The sequence below is a fragment of the Myotis lucifugus genome, unplaced genomic scaffold, assembly GCF_000147115.1.
Source record: "Myotis lucifugus unplaced genomic scaffold, Myoluc2.0 scaffold_18, whole genome shotgun sequence".
NCBI classification, from domain to species: domain Eukaryota; kingdom Metazoa; phylum Chordata; class Mammalia; order Chiroptera; family Vespertilionidae; genus Myotis; species Myotis lucifugus.
In genome coordinates, this window is record NW_005871066.1 from 11454985 (window position 1) to 11473523 (window position 18539).

General features: G+C 43.0%; 2 protein-coding genes across 5 annotated transcripts in view; one reads left to right on the forward strand and one right to left on the reverse strand.

Moving 5' to 3' along the window:
• Positions 1–451: 451 nt before the first annotated feature.
• PSMC2 (proteasome 26S subunit, ATPase 2) lies at positions 452–9062 on the reverse strand. Of its 2 annotated transcripts, XM_023751101.1 has the most exons (7): positions 8913–9062; positions 5327–5364; positions 4879–4960; positions 3948–4047; positions 1425–1556; positions 953–1025; positions 452–584 (listed from the first exon to the last, which is right to left on the reverse strand). In XM_023751101.1, exons 1-7 carry the CDS (start codon positions 8980–8982, stop codon positions 477–479), a joined length of 603 nt encoding a protein of 200 aa, XP_023606869.1. In that variant the 5' UTR covers positions 8983–9062; the 3' UTR covers positions 452–476. The 2 variants fall into 2 exon arrangements, with proteins under 2 accessions (XP_023606869.1, XP_006085472.1); XM_006085410.3 differs by lacking the exons at positions 452–584; positions 953–1025 and having other exon boundaries at positions 1421–1556.
• Positions 9063–12980: 3918 nt separating this feature from the next.
• The window catches only part of DNAJC2 (DnaJ heat shock protein family (Hsp40) member C2), a 28291-nt gene continuing 22732 nt past the window's right edge, over positions 12981–18539 (forward strand). The window contains exons 1-2 of one of the 3 annotated variants that reach the window (XM_006085412.3): positions 12981–13292; positions 15474–15664. In XM_006085412.3, the coding sequence (XP_006085474.1) occupies positions 13229–13292; positions 15474–15664 (255 nt within the window). In that variant the 5' untranslated portion in view covers positions 12981–13228. The remainder of the gene's footprint in view (positions 13293–15473; positions 15665–18539) is intronic. The other 2 variants (XM_006085411.3, XM_006085414.3) reach the window with 2 other exon arrangements.

Consider the following 18539-nt stretch of genomic DNA (forward strand, 5'->3'; position numbering starts at 1 on the left):
TATACGTCAACCTCCTGTGTCACTAAAAGTAGAAAATCTTTCTCTTTTTTAATTTGGCTTGACCACTCAATCCTTTTGCTTTCTCTTCTGGAACTTACCTATTCTCCACACCTCTACCCTCTATCCCAGCCGTGGGCAAACTACGGCCCGCGGCGGGATCCGGGGGGTTTGAAATGAATAAAACTAAAAAAAAAAGAGACCGTACCCTTTTATGTAATGATGTTTACTTTGAATTTATATTCGTTCACACAAACACTCCATCCATGCTTTTGTTCCGGCCCTCCGTCCAGTTTAAGAACCCATTGTGGCCCTCGAGTCAAAAAGTTTGCCCACCCCTGCTCTATCCTCTATCCCCTCAAAACTTTCCATTAAGGATATTATAAAATACAAAAAGCTACCTAATAAATAGGCAATTTTAGTGCACAGCGTACAATAGGCTATCATATCTTTATACAAAGAAATTTAAAATGCAACACTCAGCCACTTACATGAAGTAGAGGGGTTTCAACTACTTCTCGAAGTTTCTCAATCTGTTCCTTACAGCCACCCACATCACTGTATGTGACATCAGGTTTTTCCTCTACCTAAAAGAGGGAAGAAAATGTACAACATATAGCCACAGATTTCTGAATACTAGTCCAAAAGTTTTATCTAGTAGAGTAGACCCAATACCCTAAAGAAAAATCAAATTTATACCAAGTACTAATTTTTTTTAATGGAATATATTGCCCAGTGCACTAGAACCACTTGCTATATTACTTATGATATTGAGAGATAAACTAGCAAAGACTAATAAAGACTTTCTCAACTGAAAAGTGGTTTAGAAAATTTGGGCAAATCAATACATACCCACATATTAACAATAAATATCAGTTAAAGTTTCAAACTTTCTTGAGATGGATGCAGTTGTATTCTAAGTCATGCCATTTCTTTTTCCCCCATAGTTTCTTACCTGCATCATGGTAACTGTTGGGTCAATCTTAGGAGGCAGTGGAATGTGAATTTGATACTTATTTCTGTCCACACTAAAAAGGTAAAAAAGATACAAAGATATTCAAAAAAACTTTCTAAGTGAATTATGTATTCTGTAAACATGAATTACATTAACTCGATCCTTATAACTATCCTCCACTTACACCATGTTACCTTAAATAGGCTGGCAAACTCAACTCTCAAATTCTGCATTTACTTTATGACATTTGAAGTCATTCAGTAAAAGCCATAGTGGGGGTGGGGGGAAAGAGGAAGGTGGGAGGTCAGGAAGTGGATGCAGAACAAAGGATGTTCAAACGGAAGTACTCTGCTAGATCATCCCTTGGTATTCCATGGCAACCAGTACATTCATTCAAAAGAAAGCCACGGATGTGAATGTGACATGGTATCTTTAATGAAAAATGAGTATTTATTATATATAGTAATCTTACCCAACTCTCATCCCTTCTTCAATGTCAGTAGGTGCTACCTGATCACTGAGGTCCACCACAAACTTGGCAAACTGCTTCACGTTGATAATGTACTTTGGGTCCTCCGAATCAGCATTGATTATCTTTGTACATCTAACACAGCAAAAGACTCGATTAGAGTAAGGAACCGAAACCACTAATAACGAATTCAAGTAACTAGATTCTCCCCTGGGCATGCAGCACACTAATGAGCAGGTGTAAACTAGAACTGCAGAAACTGGGCCACTGTTAAAAGATCCTTTTCTATAGAATATGCTTAATTCCAAGGGCCCACACAAATTAAGCCAAACCATAACATTTTTAAAAGATACATACCCCTGGAAATTTAACCCAAATATTTCATCATCAGGAAGTTCTCTAATTTCTTGATTTTCATAACTATATTACTTTATTAGTGATACTTCTCTATGTCTTAAGTCAGCAATTTTCAACTGGTGTGCCACAAGAATTTTTAAAACATGCAGTACCCGACTATTTAGTCAGAGGCACTGACCTCTTTTCCCTTAGATTGTCAAATAAAAAAATGCCAACAGCCAACACAACAAAAGCCATCCAGTTGAATGAATAAAAAGTATACCTTTTTTGTCCAATCAGCAAATAGAGTTTTTGGTATGCCACAGAATTTTAGTAATTAGTTTGTGTGCCATGAGATGAAAATGGTTGAAAACTGCTGTCTTAAGTTACTTTCCTTTTTATTTTCCCTATCAGAAGACAGTCATCTTGTCTTACACTAAGTAATAAATGTTTTTCCATTCTTTCCTGAGTTTATACAACGATTTTTATTGTTGTTGCAGTTTTTAACCTAAATGTATTTTTTTTCAGTGACACATGAAGGCACATTTATAATTATGTGTACATTATACAGAAAGTACTCTACTGCCTTTCCTCTTCTATATTATTTGTGTACTGAAGAAAAACAAAAACAAAAGACAGAACTCATGTTAGAGAGAATTCATGTCATAATCTGTAACAACAAATTCAGGGAAATACAACAGTCTCTGGAGTATGCATACAGGTAGCATGAACAGTAAGGTAAAGATGTTTTGTCCTTGAAGCATTAACTATGTGACAAAACTCTGTTTCCTGTTACTAGCCCAGGTCTACCAGGGAGGTAGAATTACATAAATAAAAGTATTTATCACTACTTTATCCGACAGACCCTGCCAACACTGTATGAACAGATACGGATTTTTTAATCCACAGCTGAAAGGTATAGACCCATACAGGGACCTCAACTTCCAGAATGGAAGTATGCTCCTCCGTGAAGGTTAAGTGAATGCTGGCAAAAATAGTTAAAAAAAAAAAAAAAGCAAGAACGATTAGCATATTAGAAGAGCAATCCTAGAGGTCCAATATTCAAATGACAGAAGTCCAAAATAGAGGACTTCTATTACTGGATATTAGAAAATGGAAAGAAAGAAATTATTCAAATAATTTCAAGAAAATGTGCCACCCTGAAGGACATGAGAGCCAGCAGCATGGGTGTAAATACACCAACATCAAGGCACATCATCCTGACATTTCAGAACAAGCGACAACAAGAGAAGACCCTACAATTTTCAAAGGAAAAACAGGTCACATATACTGAACTGAGAATCAGAATGGCTTCAGACTAACACTACAGATGGAGGACAATGAAACGATGCCTTCAGATTTCTGAAGGAGAAAAAAACTGTATACCAGCCAAGACATTTACAGACATGTACCGTCTCAAAATATTACCTCCTAAATGACCCTCTTTCATGAAGCTACCAGGGAATATGGCCCATCTAGTGAGGGTAAGAGTAACCAAAAAGAGCTGGTACACAAACAATAGGAGAGAGGCAAAGGGAACCTCCAGAGTAAGAAATGACAGGATGATTGTGAGTCAACAGGCGTAAAGGGCAACTGGTCAAACTGAAGCAGGTCAGAAAGTGCTGGGGAAGATCAACCTGAGAGATGCAGCAGTGCACCTGAGGTATACACGAGGGAAAACCCGACCTACTCCATCTGAAAAGCAGTGTAGACAATCAGGAGAAATTGAGGGGTTTAGTGATATACATACAAATTATGACAAGTAAAAGAAAAAGTGGTCCAAGAAAGGAAAAGTAATCACAATTTACTTCCTGGCTCTTTATGAATAGGGTTTATTTAGCCATGATTATGCTGAATACTGATCTAACCTAAATTTTAATATAACTACATTAGGAGGATGTTGGGACAGGAAGCTATACAGCAGGATGAAGAGGACCAAACTACTTTCAGTATTTGTTATGTCTGAGAAAGGGACAGTGAGACAGCGAAGATGGAAGGAAGATTCACATTTGCCCTGCATCTTTCTGTATCACTTTGAATCTTTTATATGATTATGGCTTCACCTATTTCTTGAATAATTGTTTAAGGTATACACTTTTAACCCCAGATACTTTTGTAGAAAGCTTTATTTACTTGGAATTTAGAATGAACATTATACCTGAGACTCAAATAAATTTCCACAGGACATACCTCGCAACCTGCAGAGGCTGTTCACTCTGGAGTGTTTGCTTATCTGCAGCCAAATCCCAGAGTGCTGGTGGGGCCAGGCCAGTGTCAGACTCTTTAATACCTACATAAAGAGATTATAAAATTCACTAAAATGTAAGCATCACTAAAGCAAACTTTCTCAACCTCTACACTAATGACATTTTGAACTAAATAATTTGTTGCGGAGGGTGTCCTGTGCATTATAGGATGGTTAGCAACATCCCTGACACTAGCCACTAGATGCCACTGGCACCATCTCCCCCTCAAGCCCTGAGAATCAAGACTATCTCCAGACACTACCAAATGCTCTGAGGGATGGAGGGGGGCAAAATCACCCAGCTGAAAACTGCTGCCCTAAAGTAGTCATAAGCCAAAACTTTAATAACATATTTGACATTTTTTGTGGTCAAATATTATAAAATGTCACCACTGAAATTTCCAAGAAAAGTTTCCAATTACTAGGTCCACTTGCTTCAAGCAGTACCATGTGAGATCGTATTTTTATTCAATAAGAAACTTTAACTGGTTTTAAGAGTTTATTAAAGCCCTAGCTGGTTTGGCTCAGTGATAGAGCATTGGTCTATGGACGGAAAGGACCCGGGTTCGATTCCGGTCAAGGGCACATGCCCAGATTTCAGGCTCGATCCTCAATGAGGGGCATGCAGGAGGCAGCCAATCAATGATTCTCTCTCATCATTGATGTTTCTACCTCTCCCTTCCTCTCTGAAAGCAATATAAAAATTGTTTGTAAAAGGAAGTAAAAGAGCTTATTAAATGAGATTAAATTTCTTAAAAGATAGGAACGATAAATTTTTAAAATCTGTAATTCATGAAAGAGCAACATTTATATTTAAATTCTTTGATATGATTAATACATTACATTTAGAGAGAGGAAACAGAAATTAAATTATACCAGTGAGCTCATTAATTTTCTTGAGAAGTTGTTGAATGTCATCTTCAACCTGCTTGATCTGCCTAGAGTAAGTGCTCTGACCCTAGGAGATAAAGTTCAGTTTAATTGGAGCATCAAGAAATCAACAATTTATTAAATTACAAAAACACTTAACAGTTCATACATTTCACGTACAGTAAATATTTGTGTAAATTGTTTCAAATATCTTTCTACAGAGTTCCACATTTTAATTACAAACAGTATAAAAATAATGTTTAAACTTAGACACACTGAATATTTACACTCTGATTTATTCTAGATAGAATCTGTAAAAAGGTGACTTTATTTCAGAAAAGATTACTATAAACTTCTAGATATTCTCTTCTAATTATTTTGGAAGAGCAATACCAACAATAGTTCTTATTTCAACATAAAACATCTATATTTTGCAGACACTGAAAGGACTTACATAAGTTTTCAGCAAGGCGATATCACCCTCATCCAAAGCTGGAAAAAAAGAAAGAAAACACATAAGATTCAAACAAAAGAAATTAGAACTAACAATTCTCTGTTCAAATCCAAAGCTCATTAGTTGAGTGAGAAAAACTGTGCAAAGTTGTAATGATATAACTACAACCTTCAAATAGTTGCTGGAATCCTGGATAACTGGGTGAAGGTGGATTTAAAAGAATACACAGCCTGGCTGCTGGCGAGTCTCAGAGAGATGTGATCCATTAAGAACAGGCAGCCCTAAGAACAGCTTGAGAATCAAAACAACCTGACACTAGTCCCAACAAAGTCAAGCATTTGCTAAGTAACCTTGGAAAAATCATTTAATCTCTGAGCACCAGTTTTCTCATCTGAAAAATAGCGACAATGGTCCTTTCCACCACGAGAAGACAGAAGATGCCTGTCTGCAACCTGGAAGAGGGCTCTCACCAGAACCCACTTATGCTGACATCCTGACCTCAGACTTCCAGCCTCCAGAACCAATCAGACCATCAGATACCTGCATCCAAGAAAGGACCTTCACCATGACGCCACGCCCACCCCTACCCCCGAGAGTTCATCTTGCACAACAAGTTAAATCCAAAATTACATAACTTATAGCAAAGCACATAAAGAGTGGCTTTACCCCTTGGCCAGGTAATTCAGTTGGTTAGAGTGTGTGTTCTCCTGATATGCCAGGTTGCAGGTTCGATCCCAGGTCAGGGCACATATAAGAAACAATCAACGGCCTTAGCTGGTTTGGCTCAGTGGATAGAGCGTCGGCCTGCGGACTGAAGGGTCCCAGGTTCGATTCCAGTCAGGGACATATGCCTGGGTTGTGGGCTTGATCCCCAGTATAGGGGGCATGCAAGAGGCAGCCGATTAGTGATTCTCTCTCATCACTGATGTTTCTCTCTCTCTCTCTCTCTCTCTCTCTCTCTCCCCCTCTCCCTCTCCCTCTCTGAAATCAAAAATATATATTAAAAAATCAATGAATGCATAAAGTGAAACAAATCGATGTTCTCTCTCAAAAAAATATATAAATAATGAAAAATAGAGATAATAATTTATCCTCACAGTGTTGCTATAAGATTACATAAAATATGAAGAGCATAAAATACTATACACACGTTAGCCACTAACTGTATCCAAGGGATAAATTTATTACCTCGTTGACAGAATATCACACCCAGAGAAGTACACAGAAGGAATGTTAAATCTCTGTAACTAAGTTTCCCATTAGGTGACTGAGTACCTCTGAGGTTTACAGTGGCCTAAAATATTTTCAAGGGAAAGAGTAGAATATGAGATGAACGTAGAGAGGGAATGCTCTTTCTTTGAGGAGAGTTTGGAAACAGGGAAGAAGGGCACTAGGAGAGGCTGAAGTTATTTAGAGAGGGAAGAATTAGAGAAAAGAGGAAAAAACACCTTAAGAATGCTTTAAAATAGTCTATAAGGAACAAAAAACAGCATAAAGATGAGACTACATAAGGGCCTATGGGGAAATTGTGTATGAAAATGGTGTGCATGTCTCATGCACTGTGTGTAAAAGCGTACAGTCTCCAGGAGACTAATTTGGCCGTTTCTATCAAAATTACAACTCCATTTCTAAAATGTATCCTACAGCTTGTGTTTGTGTATGTAGTAAAAGTTACATGAACAAGGTTACTCACTGCTCTATAACGGCCAACAGACTGGAAGAAAAATGTCCATGAATAATGATTAATTTCATACATTACACCCCCAAAACTGGAATACTATGCAGATGCAGAGAGACATAACACTGACTCCATATAATATAATAGTTCGCACTAGCTGGTTTGGCTCACTGGATAGAGTGTCCGCCTGCGGACTGAAGGGTCCCAGGTTCGATTCCGGCCAAGGGCATGTACCTTGGTTGGGGGCACATCCCCAATAGGGGGTGTGCAGGAGGCAGCTGATCGATGCTTCTCTCATCGATGTTTCTGACTCTCTACCCCTCTCCCTTCCTCTCTGTAAAAAATCAATAAAATATATATTTAAAAAAATATGAACTGATTTCTAATACATATTAAAACTGAAAAGCAAGATGTACAGGATGCTGCATTTACGTAAAAAATAAAATACATGAGTAAAATTGCTAGCATATGCATAGAAAATGTCTATTTGCTTCTGTGGATAAGGGGTGGCTGGGGCCAGGGCTGAGACAATTGTCAATGTATCTTTTCTCCCTTTTGAGTTTTAGGCATGTAAAGGTATCATCAAGTTAAAGGAATTTTTTTTTTTTAAGAAAATTATGTTTCAGGACCCTGGCTCTGCGGTAGGCAGTTAGACAGACATGAGCAGAGCAAGGGTGATGGGTCAGGTACAGAAATTCACCAGGGCAGGAAGCCCCGGGTGCCTAACAGAGGACAACTGTAGGGTAGGACCTTGCCCCCAGTGTGACCTTTCCTCCCCTTGCATATCCCTGGTCAAGCGTTTGGACCCCCTGACCTTCCCTCCCGGGAGCCCCAGGCCCAAAAAGGCAACAAAACCAGACCAGGCACCCTATGGCTGACCTCAGGACCAGCTGCTCTGGATAATGACCCCCTGCCCTGAGCCAACCAACCAATTAGTGGAGACCTAGGCTCTGAAAGGACACACCTGGAAAACTGCTGCGTAGGCTACTGAGATGTCCCCCTGGGACTTTCCCTAAAACCTCCACCCTCAAAACCCTTAGGACTGTGCACCCTGTCCCTCCCCCTCCTCCCCCCAGGCGCATCACCTTCACCTTCCTCACTCCCGAACTCCAAGGGCCCTTCCTTAGCCTCTAAAACGTGTTTCTTTTTCTTTTTTTTAAATATACTTTATTGGTTTTTTACAGAGAGGAAGGGAGAGGGATAGAGAGTCAGAAACATCGATGAGAGAGAAACATCGATCAGCTGCCTCCTGCACACTCCCTACTGGGGATGTGCCCGCAACCAAGGTACATACCCTTGACCGGAATCGAACCTGGGACCCTTCAGTCCGCAGGCCGACGCTCTATCCACTGAGCCAAACCGGACAGGGCTAAAAGGTGTTTCTTAAGTCCATTTCTTCTACAAATTACTTCTTCTACCTCCGCGATTTCCCAAATAAATGTTCTCTTATAGTGTGAGTCTGGCCTCCGAATTCTTTCCCAGCCAGAACTCAGGCCAGAGGCTGCTGAACCCGGGTGCGGGCTGACCCATCCCGCCCACAACAGCTCCAGGCGGTCTGTCCCACTTCCCAGCACGGGGCCCGGGGCAGAAAGGGGATCCAGGTGACCAGCACCACTAGGCGGGGCAACTTCCCACGGCCTGCGAGGCCGGGCAGGGAGCCCGACCTCTTCAAGACCTGAGAGCTGAACCTCAATAACAGTGTCAACCAGCGGGAGATGCAGAAGAACTTGGAGCGCGTGAAGGAGACGGAAAGGGCAGGCGGGCTAATCCGGCGGCGGCCCCAGATCAAATCATCAGACGCACAAAAGGGAGCGAGGACCGAGCGCCCGGCAGGAATCCCGCCTCGCCCCCGGGGCCCAGCCTGGTGCGAACTCGGCCCGCCCGGAACTCCTGCCTCCGTCCACTGACCTCGGATGGGCTTGTCCTCCTTCTCCTCCTCTTTGGTTTTCCGCTGATCCGCACCGAGGTAATCCGGCATTTTCGGAGATGCAGCTGCCTCGGCTCCGTAGTAATTACACAGCACCTTCCTCGCTTCCGGTGGTGCCTGCCTTGTTCTCCCCCCCCCCCCCCCCCGGAAGTAGACCGGCTCCGCGGGCCCCTTTACTCTGCGCACCGGAAGCGGAAGAGCGCCCCGGGATACGCGCGCTGGCGTCGGGGGCGTCGGGGTCGCGGGGTCGCGGTTGTGGGGAGTAGGAGGATTCCCTGTTAGAAGAGAGCCCAGCCTCACTACTGCTTGCCCAGCAACAGGTTTCAGGACCAACCCTGGCTCAGCCGCTGAGTTTACGTCCTGATTTAGTTATTTACCTATTGTGTACTCTTGGGCAGCTTCTGTACATATGCTTTAATTAAGCCTTTACTTCACACTATGGCGGAGGCTTTAAATAACTGTTTTATTGTTTAAATAACAGCATATTAAATATGCAATAACAGTGGCTAGATCTACAAGTAGGGTGGAGGTAAAGAGGAGCTACCTTCTATTTACCTTGAGTTATAAACTTGAGTTAACTCAGGATGGGGAGACAAATGTTTTCAATTTTTTTAAAATACATTTTTATTGATTTTAGAGAAGAAGGGAGAGGGGGATAGAGAGAGAAACATCAATGATGAGAGAGAATCATTGATCGGCTGCCTCCTGCACACCCCCTAGGGGGGATCAAGCCCACAATCCGGGCAGGTGCTCTTCACCGGAATCAACCGGGGACCCTTCAGTCCGCAGGCTGACGCTCTATCCACTGAGCTAAACCTGCTAGGGCTGCTTTCAATTTTTGAACCTGCTACTAAAGCAGAGTGGTACCATCCTCAGACACAAAGAAGTCGGGGAAAAGAGCAGGTTTTGAAAGAAGTGAGTTTGGGAGATGAGGAATGAAGAGAGCAATTAGGAAACAATTGTAGAATTTAGAAATAAAGTCTGGCTCTTCTGAGTATTAGAGGATGCAACGTGAAAAGGAGAGGAGTACAGGATAGGAGAAAATATTGCAAATCATGTGATAATAGTTAATATCCAGAATATATAATGTACTACAACTCAACAAGAAAGCAAACAACCGGCCTTAAAAACTTGGAAATGACCCTGACCGGTTTGGCTCAGTGGATAGAGCGTCGGCCTGCAGACTCAAGGGTCCCAGGTTCGATTCCAGTCAAGGGCATGTACCTTGGTTGCTGGCACATCCCCAGTTAGGGAGTGTGCAGGAGGCAGCTGATCGATGTTTCCCTCTCATCGATGTTTCTAACTTTCTATCCCTCTCCCTTCCGGTCTGTGAAAAAAATCAATAAAATATATTTAAAAATAAATAAATAAAATGTGCCTACTTCCTTTAAAAAAAACAAAAAACTTGGAAATGCACCCCGGCCAGTGTTGCTCTGTGCAGGGAACGGTTGCAAGTTTGATTCCCAGTCAAGGGCATGTACCTGGGATGCAGGTTCCATTCCCCACCCCAGTCAGGCACGTTGGGGAGGTTGGGGCAGGGTGAGGGGGCGACCAATCCTTGTGTCTCTCCCACATTGATGTTTCTCTCACCCAGTGGTTCTCAACCTGTGGGTCGCGACCCCTTTGGCAGTCGAACGACCCTTTCACAGGGGTCGCCTAAGACCATCCTGCATATCAGATCTTTACATTATGATTCATAACAGTAGCAACATTACAGTTATGAAGTAGCAACGAAAATAATTTTATGGTTGTGACACAACATAAGGAACTGTACTTAAAGGGCCAGAAGGTTGAGAACCACTGCACCCCTCCCCCTCCACTCTTGCTAAAAGAAAAATCAATGGGGAAAATATCCGCAGGTAAGGATTAACAAAAAACAAGGGGGAGGGATAGACTTGAATAGACATCTCTCCAAAGATCATATACTAGTAAATGCCCACCAAGCACATGAAAAGATGCTCAACATCACTAGCAATTGGGGAAAATGAATCAAAACCATGAGATATCACCTTATACTCATTAGAATGTTGACTATTAAAAAAAGAAAAAGAAAACAAGTGTTGATGAGGATGTTGGGAAAATGGAAACCTTGTACAGTTCATGGGGAAGTAAAATGGTGTAACTGCTATGGAAAATTAAAAATGAAATTGCCATATGATCCAGCAATTCCAGTTCTGGATATATACCCAAAGGAATTGAAAGCAGGATCTTCAAGAGATATTTGCATTTCCTTGTTCATAGAAGCATTATTCAAAATAGCCAAAAAGCGAAAGCAACCCAATCAACAGATGAATGGATGAATAAAATATACATACAAAGGAATATTATTCTGGTACATACCACAATTGTGAGACATTGTGCTAAATGAGTAAATCAGTCACAAAAATGACAAAGATTGTATGATTCATCTTATATGAGATACACAGTAAAATTCATAGAGACAGGATGTAGTGCCCTAACTAGTTTGGCTCAGTGGATAGAGTGTTGGCCTGCAGACTGAAAGGTCCCAGGTTTGATTCCGATCAAGGGCATGTACCTTGGTTACAGGCACATCCCCAGTAGCGGGTGTGCAAGGAGGCAGCTGAACAATGTTCTAACTCTCTATCCCTATCCCTTCCTCTCTGTAAAAAGTCAATAAAATATATTTTTTTTTAAAAAAGAAAGTAGAATGCTGGTTGCAGGGAGTGGGGTGGGGGTGGGGATGGAAATAGGAAGTTGTTTAATGGGTATAGAAATCCAGTTTTGCAAGATGAAAAGAGTTCTGGAGATTGATTGAACAATACAGTTAATGTACTTAATGCTACTAACCTTTACACTTTAAAATGATTAAGATATTAATTTTCGTTATGTAAATTTTACCACGATTTTTAAAAAAAGTATCCTTGCCCTAACTGGTTTTGCTCAGTAGTTAGAGCTTCAGGCATGGACTAAAGGGTCTCGGGTTTGAGGTCAACACATGTACCTGGGTTGCAGGCTCAATCCTCGGCATGCAGGAAGCAACCAATCGATGTCTCTCTCTCACCTTGATGTTTCTCTCAGCCACTCTCTCTCCCTTTCTCTCTGTCTCTCTCTTTTTCTTAAAAAAAAAAAAAAAAGTACCCTTTATGACCTTAGAGTGATGGTGAGAATGGATGGGGGAGGTGGGAGAAAAAATTATTAATATTAAGAAAGTGGAGTCAGGTTACTTTGAGACTTAGAGCCTCTTTTCACAGAGGTTGATGAGTCAGGAAGAGGATTAGAGATGATTAGCTTAGTTTTTGAAATGTCAATTTTGAAGTGACTATTTTGTCATTTGGTAAAATTCAATATATTTAACAGTAAAATGTAATTCTCAGAGAATAATTTTAGTTTATGATGCTTTTTCCCAAAGAGTAGCACATCATGCCTTCTATTTTGCTCTACCTATTCCAGATTGAATGGGGGAATTAAAGGCGTGAATCTTCACCCACTGGTTTCCTTTTGCTAGTTCCTCCTTATGACCCCAGTACAAGAAGGAATCATCTAGTAGGAGTACAATTGATTTTGTTACACATTACAAAATTAAGTTCCAGAGTCCTGTAACTGGGAAAATCTTTACAGAAAACTTCATGCTTTAGAGCAGGAGAAAAAGTTGCTGGCTTTTTATTAGAATCTAACACTAGATAGAAAAGAGTTTCTTCTCCAAATATTATGAGGATTAAATTAAATGATGTAAGTAAATTACTTAGTTACAGCACAAAAAATGTTAAGCTGCTATTATTATTTAGGTAAACACAAATGCACTACAGGTATATGTAATCCACAGAATTCTCTATGGATGTATAAACTAGAATCATTCTCAATGTAAACACATCTTTTCCATTTTGATTATGCAAGTAGAGCTCCTGGAAAAATCGGTGGTTAGGTTCAGACAAGTATCAGCATGAGTAACAAAAGCAAAAAGAATATAGTAAAAGCTGCTTTAGAAAATTATGCTCTACAGTTTGCACCTGGACGAGGAAAATTTCGTCATCCTTTTTACCTGGGAACTGGTGAGTCTAGGAATCTTTCTTTCCTGAGTCTTGGTACCCAGCCGGAACTGAATCAGTGGACGCACCAGGCTGCCGCACACGCTGGCGGCGGGCTTGGGGGTCGAATGGCCCCAATACACACGAGAGATCCAACCCGGAAGTAGTTCCTGGTTGTCTCCAGGCGCCGGTTCCTGGGCGTCGTGGAGCCAAGGCGCGAGGCTCGGACCGGGAGGTGGGACTGTGGAACGCTCAGCGCGCTCCGCCCGGGACCGAGCCGCTGCGCCCGCGGGGCCGGCCCCGGCGCCACCATGCTGCTCCTGCCGAGCGCTGCGGAGGGCCAGGGCACCGCCATCACCCACGCTCTGACCTCCGGTACGTGTCCACTCAACCCCGGCTCCGTCCCGCCTCGGCCCCCCTGCCGCAGCCCTCCACTTCCGCGACCCCGAAACCCTCAGCCCCGGCCCCTGGCGACTAGCTCCCCGTCCTGTGGGGCCGTGACGAGCGCCTTTTCGCTCCCTGCTAGACAGTAACTCTCCCCCAGACTGCGAGGGAGGGGGCGCCTCTTTTCTGCCCCGAACGTTTCTCTCTCCTCGCGGCCGCTGACTCATGGGTTGGGCCGAGCGGTTCGGGACCGAACCCTCCGGGACCCTGATGCCCGCTGCGAGCTGCCAGGGCGCGGGGTCGGACCCAACCTTTGCTGCTGGTGCTCGACACCTTCCCCCCTCTCTCCGTTCGCCCCGCTTTGTTTTTCAACTGTCAGACCTCAGACCCCGGTCCCCGTGCTCAGTAGAGAGACCCTGGCCCGGGCCGCCGCTGATCCGCGGGGAGACGTCAGCGCGGCCCGGCGGGGAAGCGTGCCCGGTGCTTAGGGTCCGACAGGTGACGCCGCGGACACTAAGCTCGAGTCTCCGGCTCAGCGACCTGCGTGAGCCACCGCAGCCGCTCGGGACACGCTTGTCGGATGTGGTTCGGAGCGGGTATCATGGCACGTGTTGCATTCGTGCGCACTTCACCAGTGTGCCCAGTGGTCGGCGCCTCCGGTGCGGGAGGCCGCGGGTCCCGTTCCCGGCAGAGCACCTGCCCCGGCTGCGGGTTGGAGCCCCGCTCCGGGCACAGGGGAAGCAGCAGGTGGATGTGCCTCTCTTTCTTTCCTCTCTCACATCAACAAGCATGTCCTCAGGTGGGGATTTAAAAAACAAACAAGCGCCCTAACCGTGTTGCTCAGTGGATAGAGCGTCGGCCTTCGGACTGAAGGGTCTCGGGTTCGATTCCGGTCAAGGGCATGTACCTTGGTCGCGGGCACATCCCCAGTAGGAGATGTGCAGGAGGCAGCTGATCAATGTTTCTAACTCTATCCCTCTCCCTTCCTCTGTGTAATAAATCAATAAAATATATATTTTTTAAAAACACAAGCATGGTAAGAAAACAAAGTCACACTACACAGATAGTACATATATATGTCTTGGTTTCGGAGAGGACGGCAGAGGGAGCGAGAGATAGAAACATCAGTGATGAGAGGGAATCATTGATCGGCTGCCGTCTGCACGCCCCACGCTGGGGATCGAACCCGCAACCGGGCATGTGCTCTGACTGGGAGTTGAACCTTGCCCTCCTGTTGAACCTTGACCTCCTGGTTCATAGGTCGAGGCCCAACCACTGAGCCACGTGGGGAGGGCAGTACTTACTGAACATTACGGTTTGAATCCTCTCCTGTATATGGTAGAGGAAATCTTAATTTCCCAAACTAATCAAAACATAAAAACTCAGTTATTTTTAGAACATCGTGGCTTTAGGTACAAGGAGCATTTACATCTGAGTTATTGATAGCTGAGCAAAGGAAGGCTTTTGCTTTCAGATGTAATATGAAATTGGAATTAAGACGTTAACTTTTTTCCCCTGACCTAAATTACATTTTTTGAAATGTGAATATGCAGATTGACTGACTTACCCTCACTGCCCAGGAGTAATGGTAAAGCCTTGCTCCGAAGTGCTGCCGTGGTTTGTCCATCAGTCCTCCCAGGAGTCATGTCAGATAGGTGCCTGCTCCGTTGTGAGTTGGAGGCATCTCTGGCTCATTTCACGTAGCCACCAGTGGGGACCCCCCGAACTCCAGCGCCTCTGACTTCAGGCAGCGCTTGCTCCGCTCGGGCCGTTGGTTTAGTAAGTCCCCTTAGCTGCCGGACAATTGTCTGTCAGGACAAATCAGGGTTTTAAAATTAAGATACTGTTAGTTGTTTTTAGAAGGTTGTCTTGACAAGACTAGCAAGTTTGCAACATTTCTTCCTGTTCCTCACCTTCTCAGATCCCCAGAAGAGTGTTGGTTTATTGTTGACATTGGTGAATGTTTTGTTTTCTCAGCTAAGTGCAAGAGGTTTATTGAATACTCTGTAAATTTATTGCCAACCCTCATGTTAACTGGATTATTGCAGCCGTTTTCTTAGTTGATGGTTTTAAAATTATATTCTGATGCTATCACTGTTTTGATCTTACTGCCTTGAAACAGATTTATTCCATGCAATACATTGAAGCCTCTCTTAACACTTTCAATCACAGCCTCAACACTCTGTCAAGTTGAACCTGTGGGAAGATGGTTTGAAGCTTTTGTTAAGAGGAGAAACAGAAATGCTTCTGCCTCTTTTCAGGAACTGGAGGATAAGAAAGAGTTATCAGAGGAATCAGAAGATGAAGAGTTGCAGTTAGAAGAATTTCCCATGCTGAAGACGCTTGATCCCAAGGACTGGAAGGTATTTAACAGCTGAACCTTTTGTTCAGTCAGATGCTGTGTTAGACACAGGCAATTTTCTCATGAGTTCTCCATGAATAAACCACGCTGTAAGAGGCTGCAGTCAGACAACGATAGTTGAGCACCTTTTCATTGTTGAGCCTTGAGTGGGATCACACCAGCCATAGGATACTCCTTCTGCTGAAGACGTCTAGGAAGGCCTCACAGGGAAGATGATGTTTGAGCTGGTCTTAAAAGGATGAGAGGCAGCTTGTGAAGCAAAGAAGGGAGAAAAGGTATTCTGGGCAGAAGGAATAGAGATGCAAAAACACAAACGCGTAAAAGACTACCTACCACCTTTTTGGGATTAGTTAAGATTAGAGTAAGGGTTGTTCTTGAGGGAAGGTGGTGAGAAATTCCGCCTAAAACAGACTCTAGATCAGCGGTCACCAACCTTTCGGACCTCACGGACCACCAGTGGTCTGCGGACCGCCGGTGGCAACCGCTCCTCTAGATCAAACTGTGTAGTGTCCTTTTTATGCCATGCTAAGGAAGGAATTTTATTTCAGGGCAGTAGGAAGTCATTAAAAGTTTCTAAGCTAATTTTAGAAAAGTAATTCTCCTGGCAGCACAGAAAATTGCTTGCAAAGGGAGGGCAGGTCTGGAGGGGAAGTGAATAATTTGCTAGTATAGGCCTAATGCAATAATTTAAGCCTTCAAATGAATGCCTGATGCTTGAATTAAATTTGTGACTGGGTTTTGAGGAAGAGGGGATAAATTTTGGGGGTGAGGAGGGTAGTCTTGAGAAGTTTTGACCTTGTCTGTGTGTCACAAGAAAAGGGAATGTATTCAGAAGACCTCTGTGCATTTGGGCTTGTTACCAACACTGGGATGCAGGAAAAGGAAGTTTGTGGGGAGTGGTGTTTGTGTTCAAATTTGGTTATGTCAAAATCGAGGTTCTGGTAACATACTAGTGAAGTTGTCTATTAGGTGGTTAGAAATTGGTTCGTGACTCTGCAAAGAGGTTAGAGGTAAAAAGCATTTGCAAGTCGTTGGCACATAGGTGATAGTTGAGGCTGTGGGAAATTGAATGACATCAGCCAAGGAGAAGAATATAGACAAAGAGGTATTATTGCTTAAGTTGGTGCTAGTATAATACTTAAGTGTACAGACTTTGGAATTAGAGTGCCTGAATTCAAATCTGATTCTGCCCATTTAGTGTGCTGGGACCTTGGGAAAGTTACCTGACATCTCTGCATCTTATTTCTCATTTCCCTTATTGGTACAATGATATTGTTACAGCTCAGAGGATTATAGTGAAGATTAGTGAAATGATGCATAGAAGGCACTTAACTAGTGCTTGGACACCTGATAAATTCAAAATAAATAGTATATAATAAGAGTTCCTATCTCATTGATTGAAGTGAGTGTTAAATGAGGTAAGGCATATGTATAAAGTACTTAGAAAAGTATATAAGCACTCAGAAAGTGTGAATTGATTCTCCTGCCATCATCATCAGTTTTAAAAGAAAAGAACAACCTTGAGGAGCACAGCACCGATAGATATTTAAGGGTGATTATAGGAGGAGAAACAGCAAAGGATACTAAGAAGAGTAAAAGAAGTAGAAGGAAGACAAAAAAAATTTGCTTAACAAAGTTTCATTAAACATCAGGCACTATACTCTTCCAAAAACTAAGGGAGGAGGAAGTCACAAGAAGAAAACACAATCACCAGTGTCACTGCTTTGGAGAGAGGTCAACCACATAACATAAATAAAGATAAAAAGCCACTGGGTTTGGCAAACGAAGTTTAGGTGACCACCGTGAAAGCCGTTCTAGTGAAATGATTGGGGTAGCAAGAAATTGCAGTGGGTTGAAGAGTTATTAGGAGGTAATAAAATGAGACCTAAGTGTAAAATAAAATACTCTTTCAAAGCTGGGTTGTAGAGAAAATGAGAGAAAACAGTAACTTGAGGGAAAGGAAGGATCAGGAGGACATAGAATTGGGGGGCATTAAGAGCGACAAGAGAGAAAAGGAAGAAAGAATGGAGAAGATCTTCGGTATAGAAAAGAGTAGATGACATCAGAGCAAGGTGGCGGAGTTCATACATTCTTTTAATTGTTTCATTCAACAAATAGGGATCAAGCACCTGCTGTGTGTTTCAGATATTTTTATGGGTGCTAAAGATACTGTGCTGAATAAGACAGTATTGCTGCTTCCACAAACCTTACATGTCAGTGAGGAAACAGGTAATAAGCAAGCAGTCAGGAATGTGGCCACTAAGTGCTGGGCAAAGAACAACAGAGTGATGGAGTGTTCAGGTGACTGACTTAGACTGAGTAGGTGGGGAGGCCAGTGGAACTGACATTTAAGATGAAACCTGGATGATTTATAAAGATCAGGGAGAGGGGCATTCCGTGCAGAGAGCGTGTGCTGAGGCAGAAATAAGTTTGGAATGTTCCAGGAACTGAGAGAAGGCAAGTGGTTGGAACAGAGTGAATGAGGGAGGGGCGAGGAAGTCAGGAGTAGTGGTCCTCAGTGAAAAGCCTTATTAGAGTTTGAAGCACTGGCAGTGTTTAAGAACTTAGGGGGGTGGAGGAGGGACAGAAATGGGGAGTCATGAACATTTACACGGTTCTTACCACATTCCAGCCCAGCATTCAATCAGCTCACCTAGGATCAAAGTATAGAGAGACAAAAAGAAACCTCAGGACTGAGCTTTGCAGATCATTGATTAACTAGTAAAAATGACTGAAAAAGCGACTGATCGGTGGGAGGAAAACATAATGGATTTACAGAAACTAAAGGAAGATAACGTTTCAATAAAAAGAGTTGGTTGTGCTGCCAATGGGAGTTGAAGCCAAGTGAGGGCAGATGGGTGATCTTGGATTTGGTA

Bases quoted from the DNA above. Each gene is read 5' to 3' on its own strand.
- PSMC2 (XM_023751101.1), bottom strand. From the start codon at position 8,982: ATGCCGGATTACCTCGGTGCGGATCAGCGGAAAACCAAAGAGGAGGAG. The intron at 1,557-3,947 runs GTATGTCCTGTG...TTGCTGTGTTAG, and splicing joins CAGCCTCTGCAGGTTGCGAG to ATGTACAAAGATAATCAATG. The intron at 585-952 runs GTAAGAAACTAT...TCCCTCTTTTAG, and splicing joins CAACAGTTACCATGATGCAG to GTAGAGGAAAAACCTGATGT.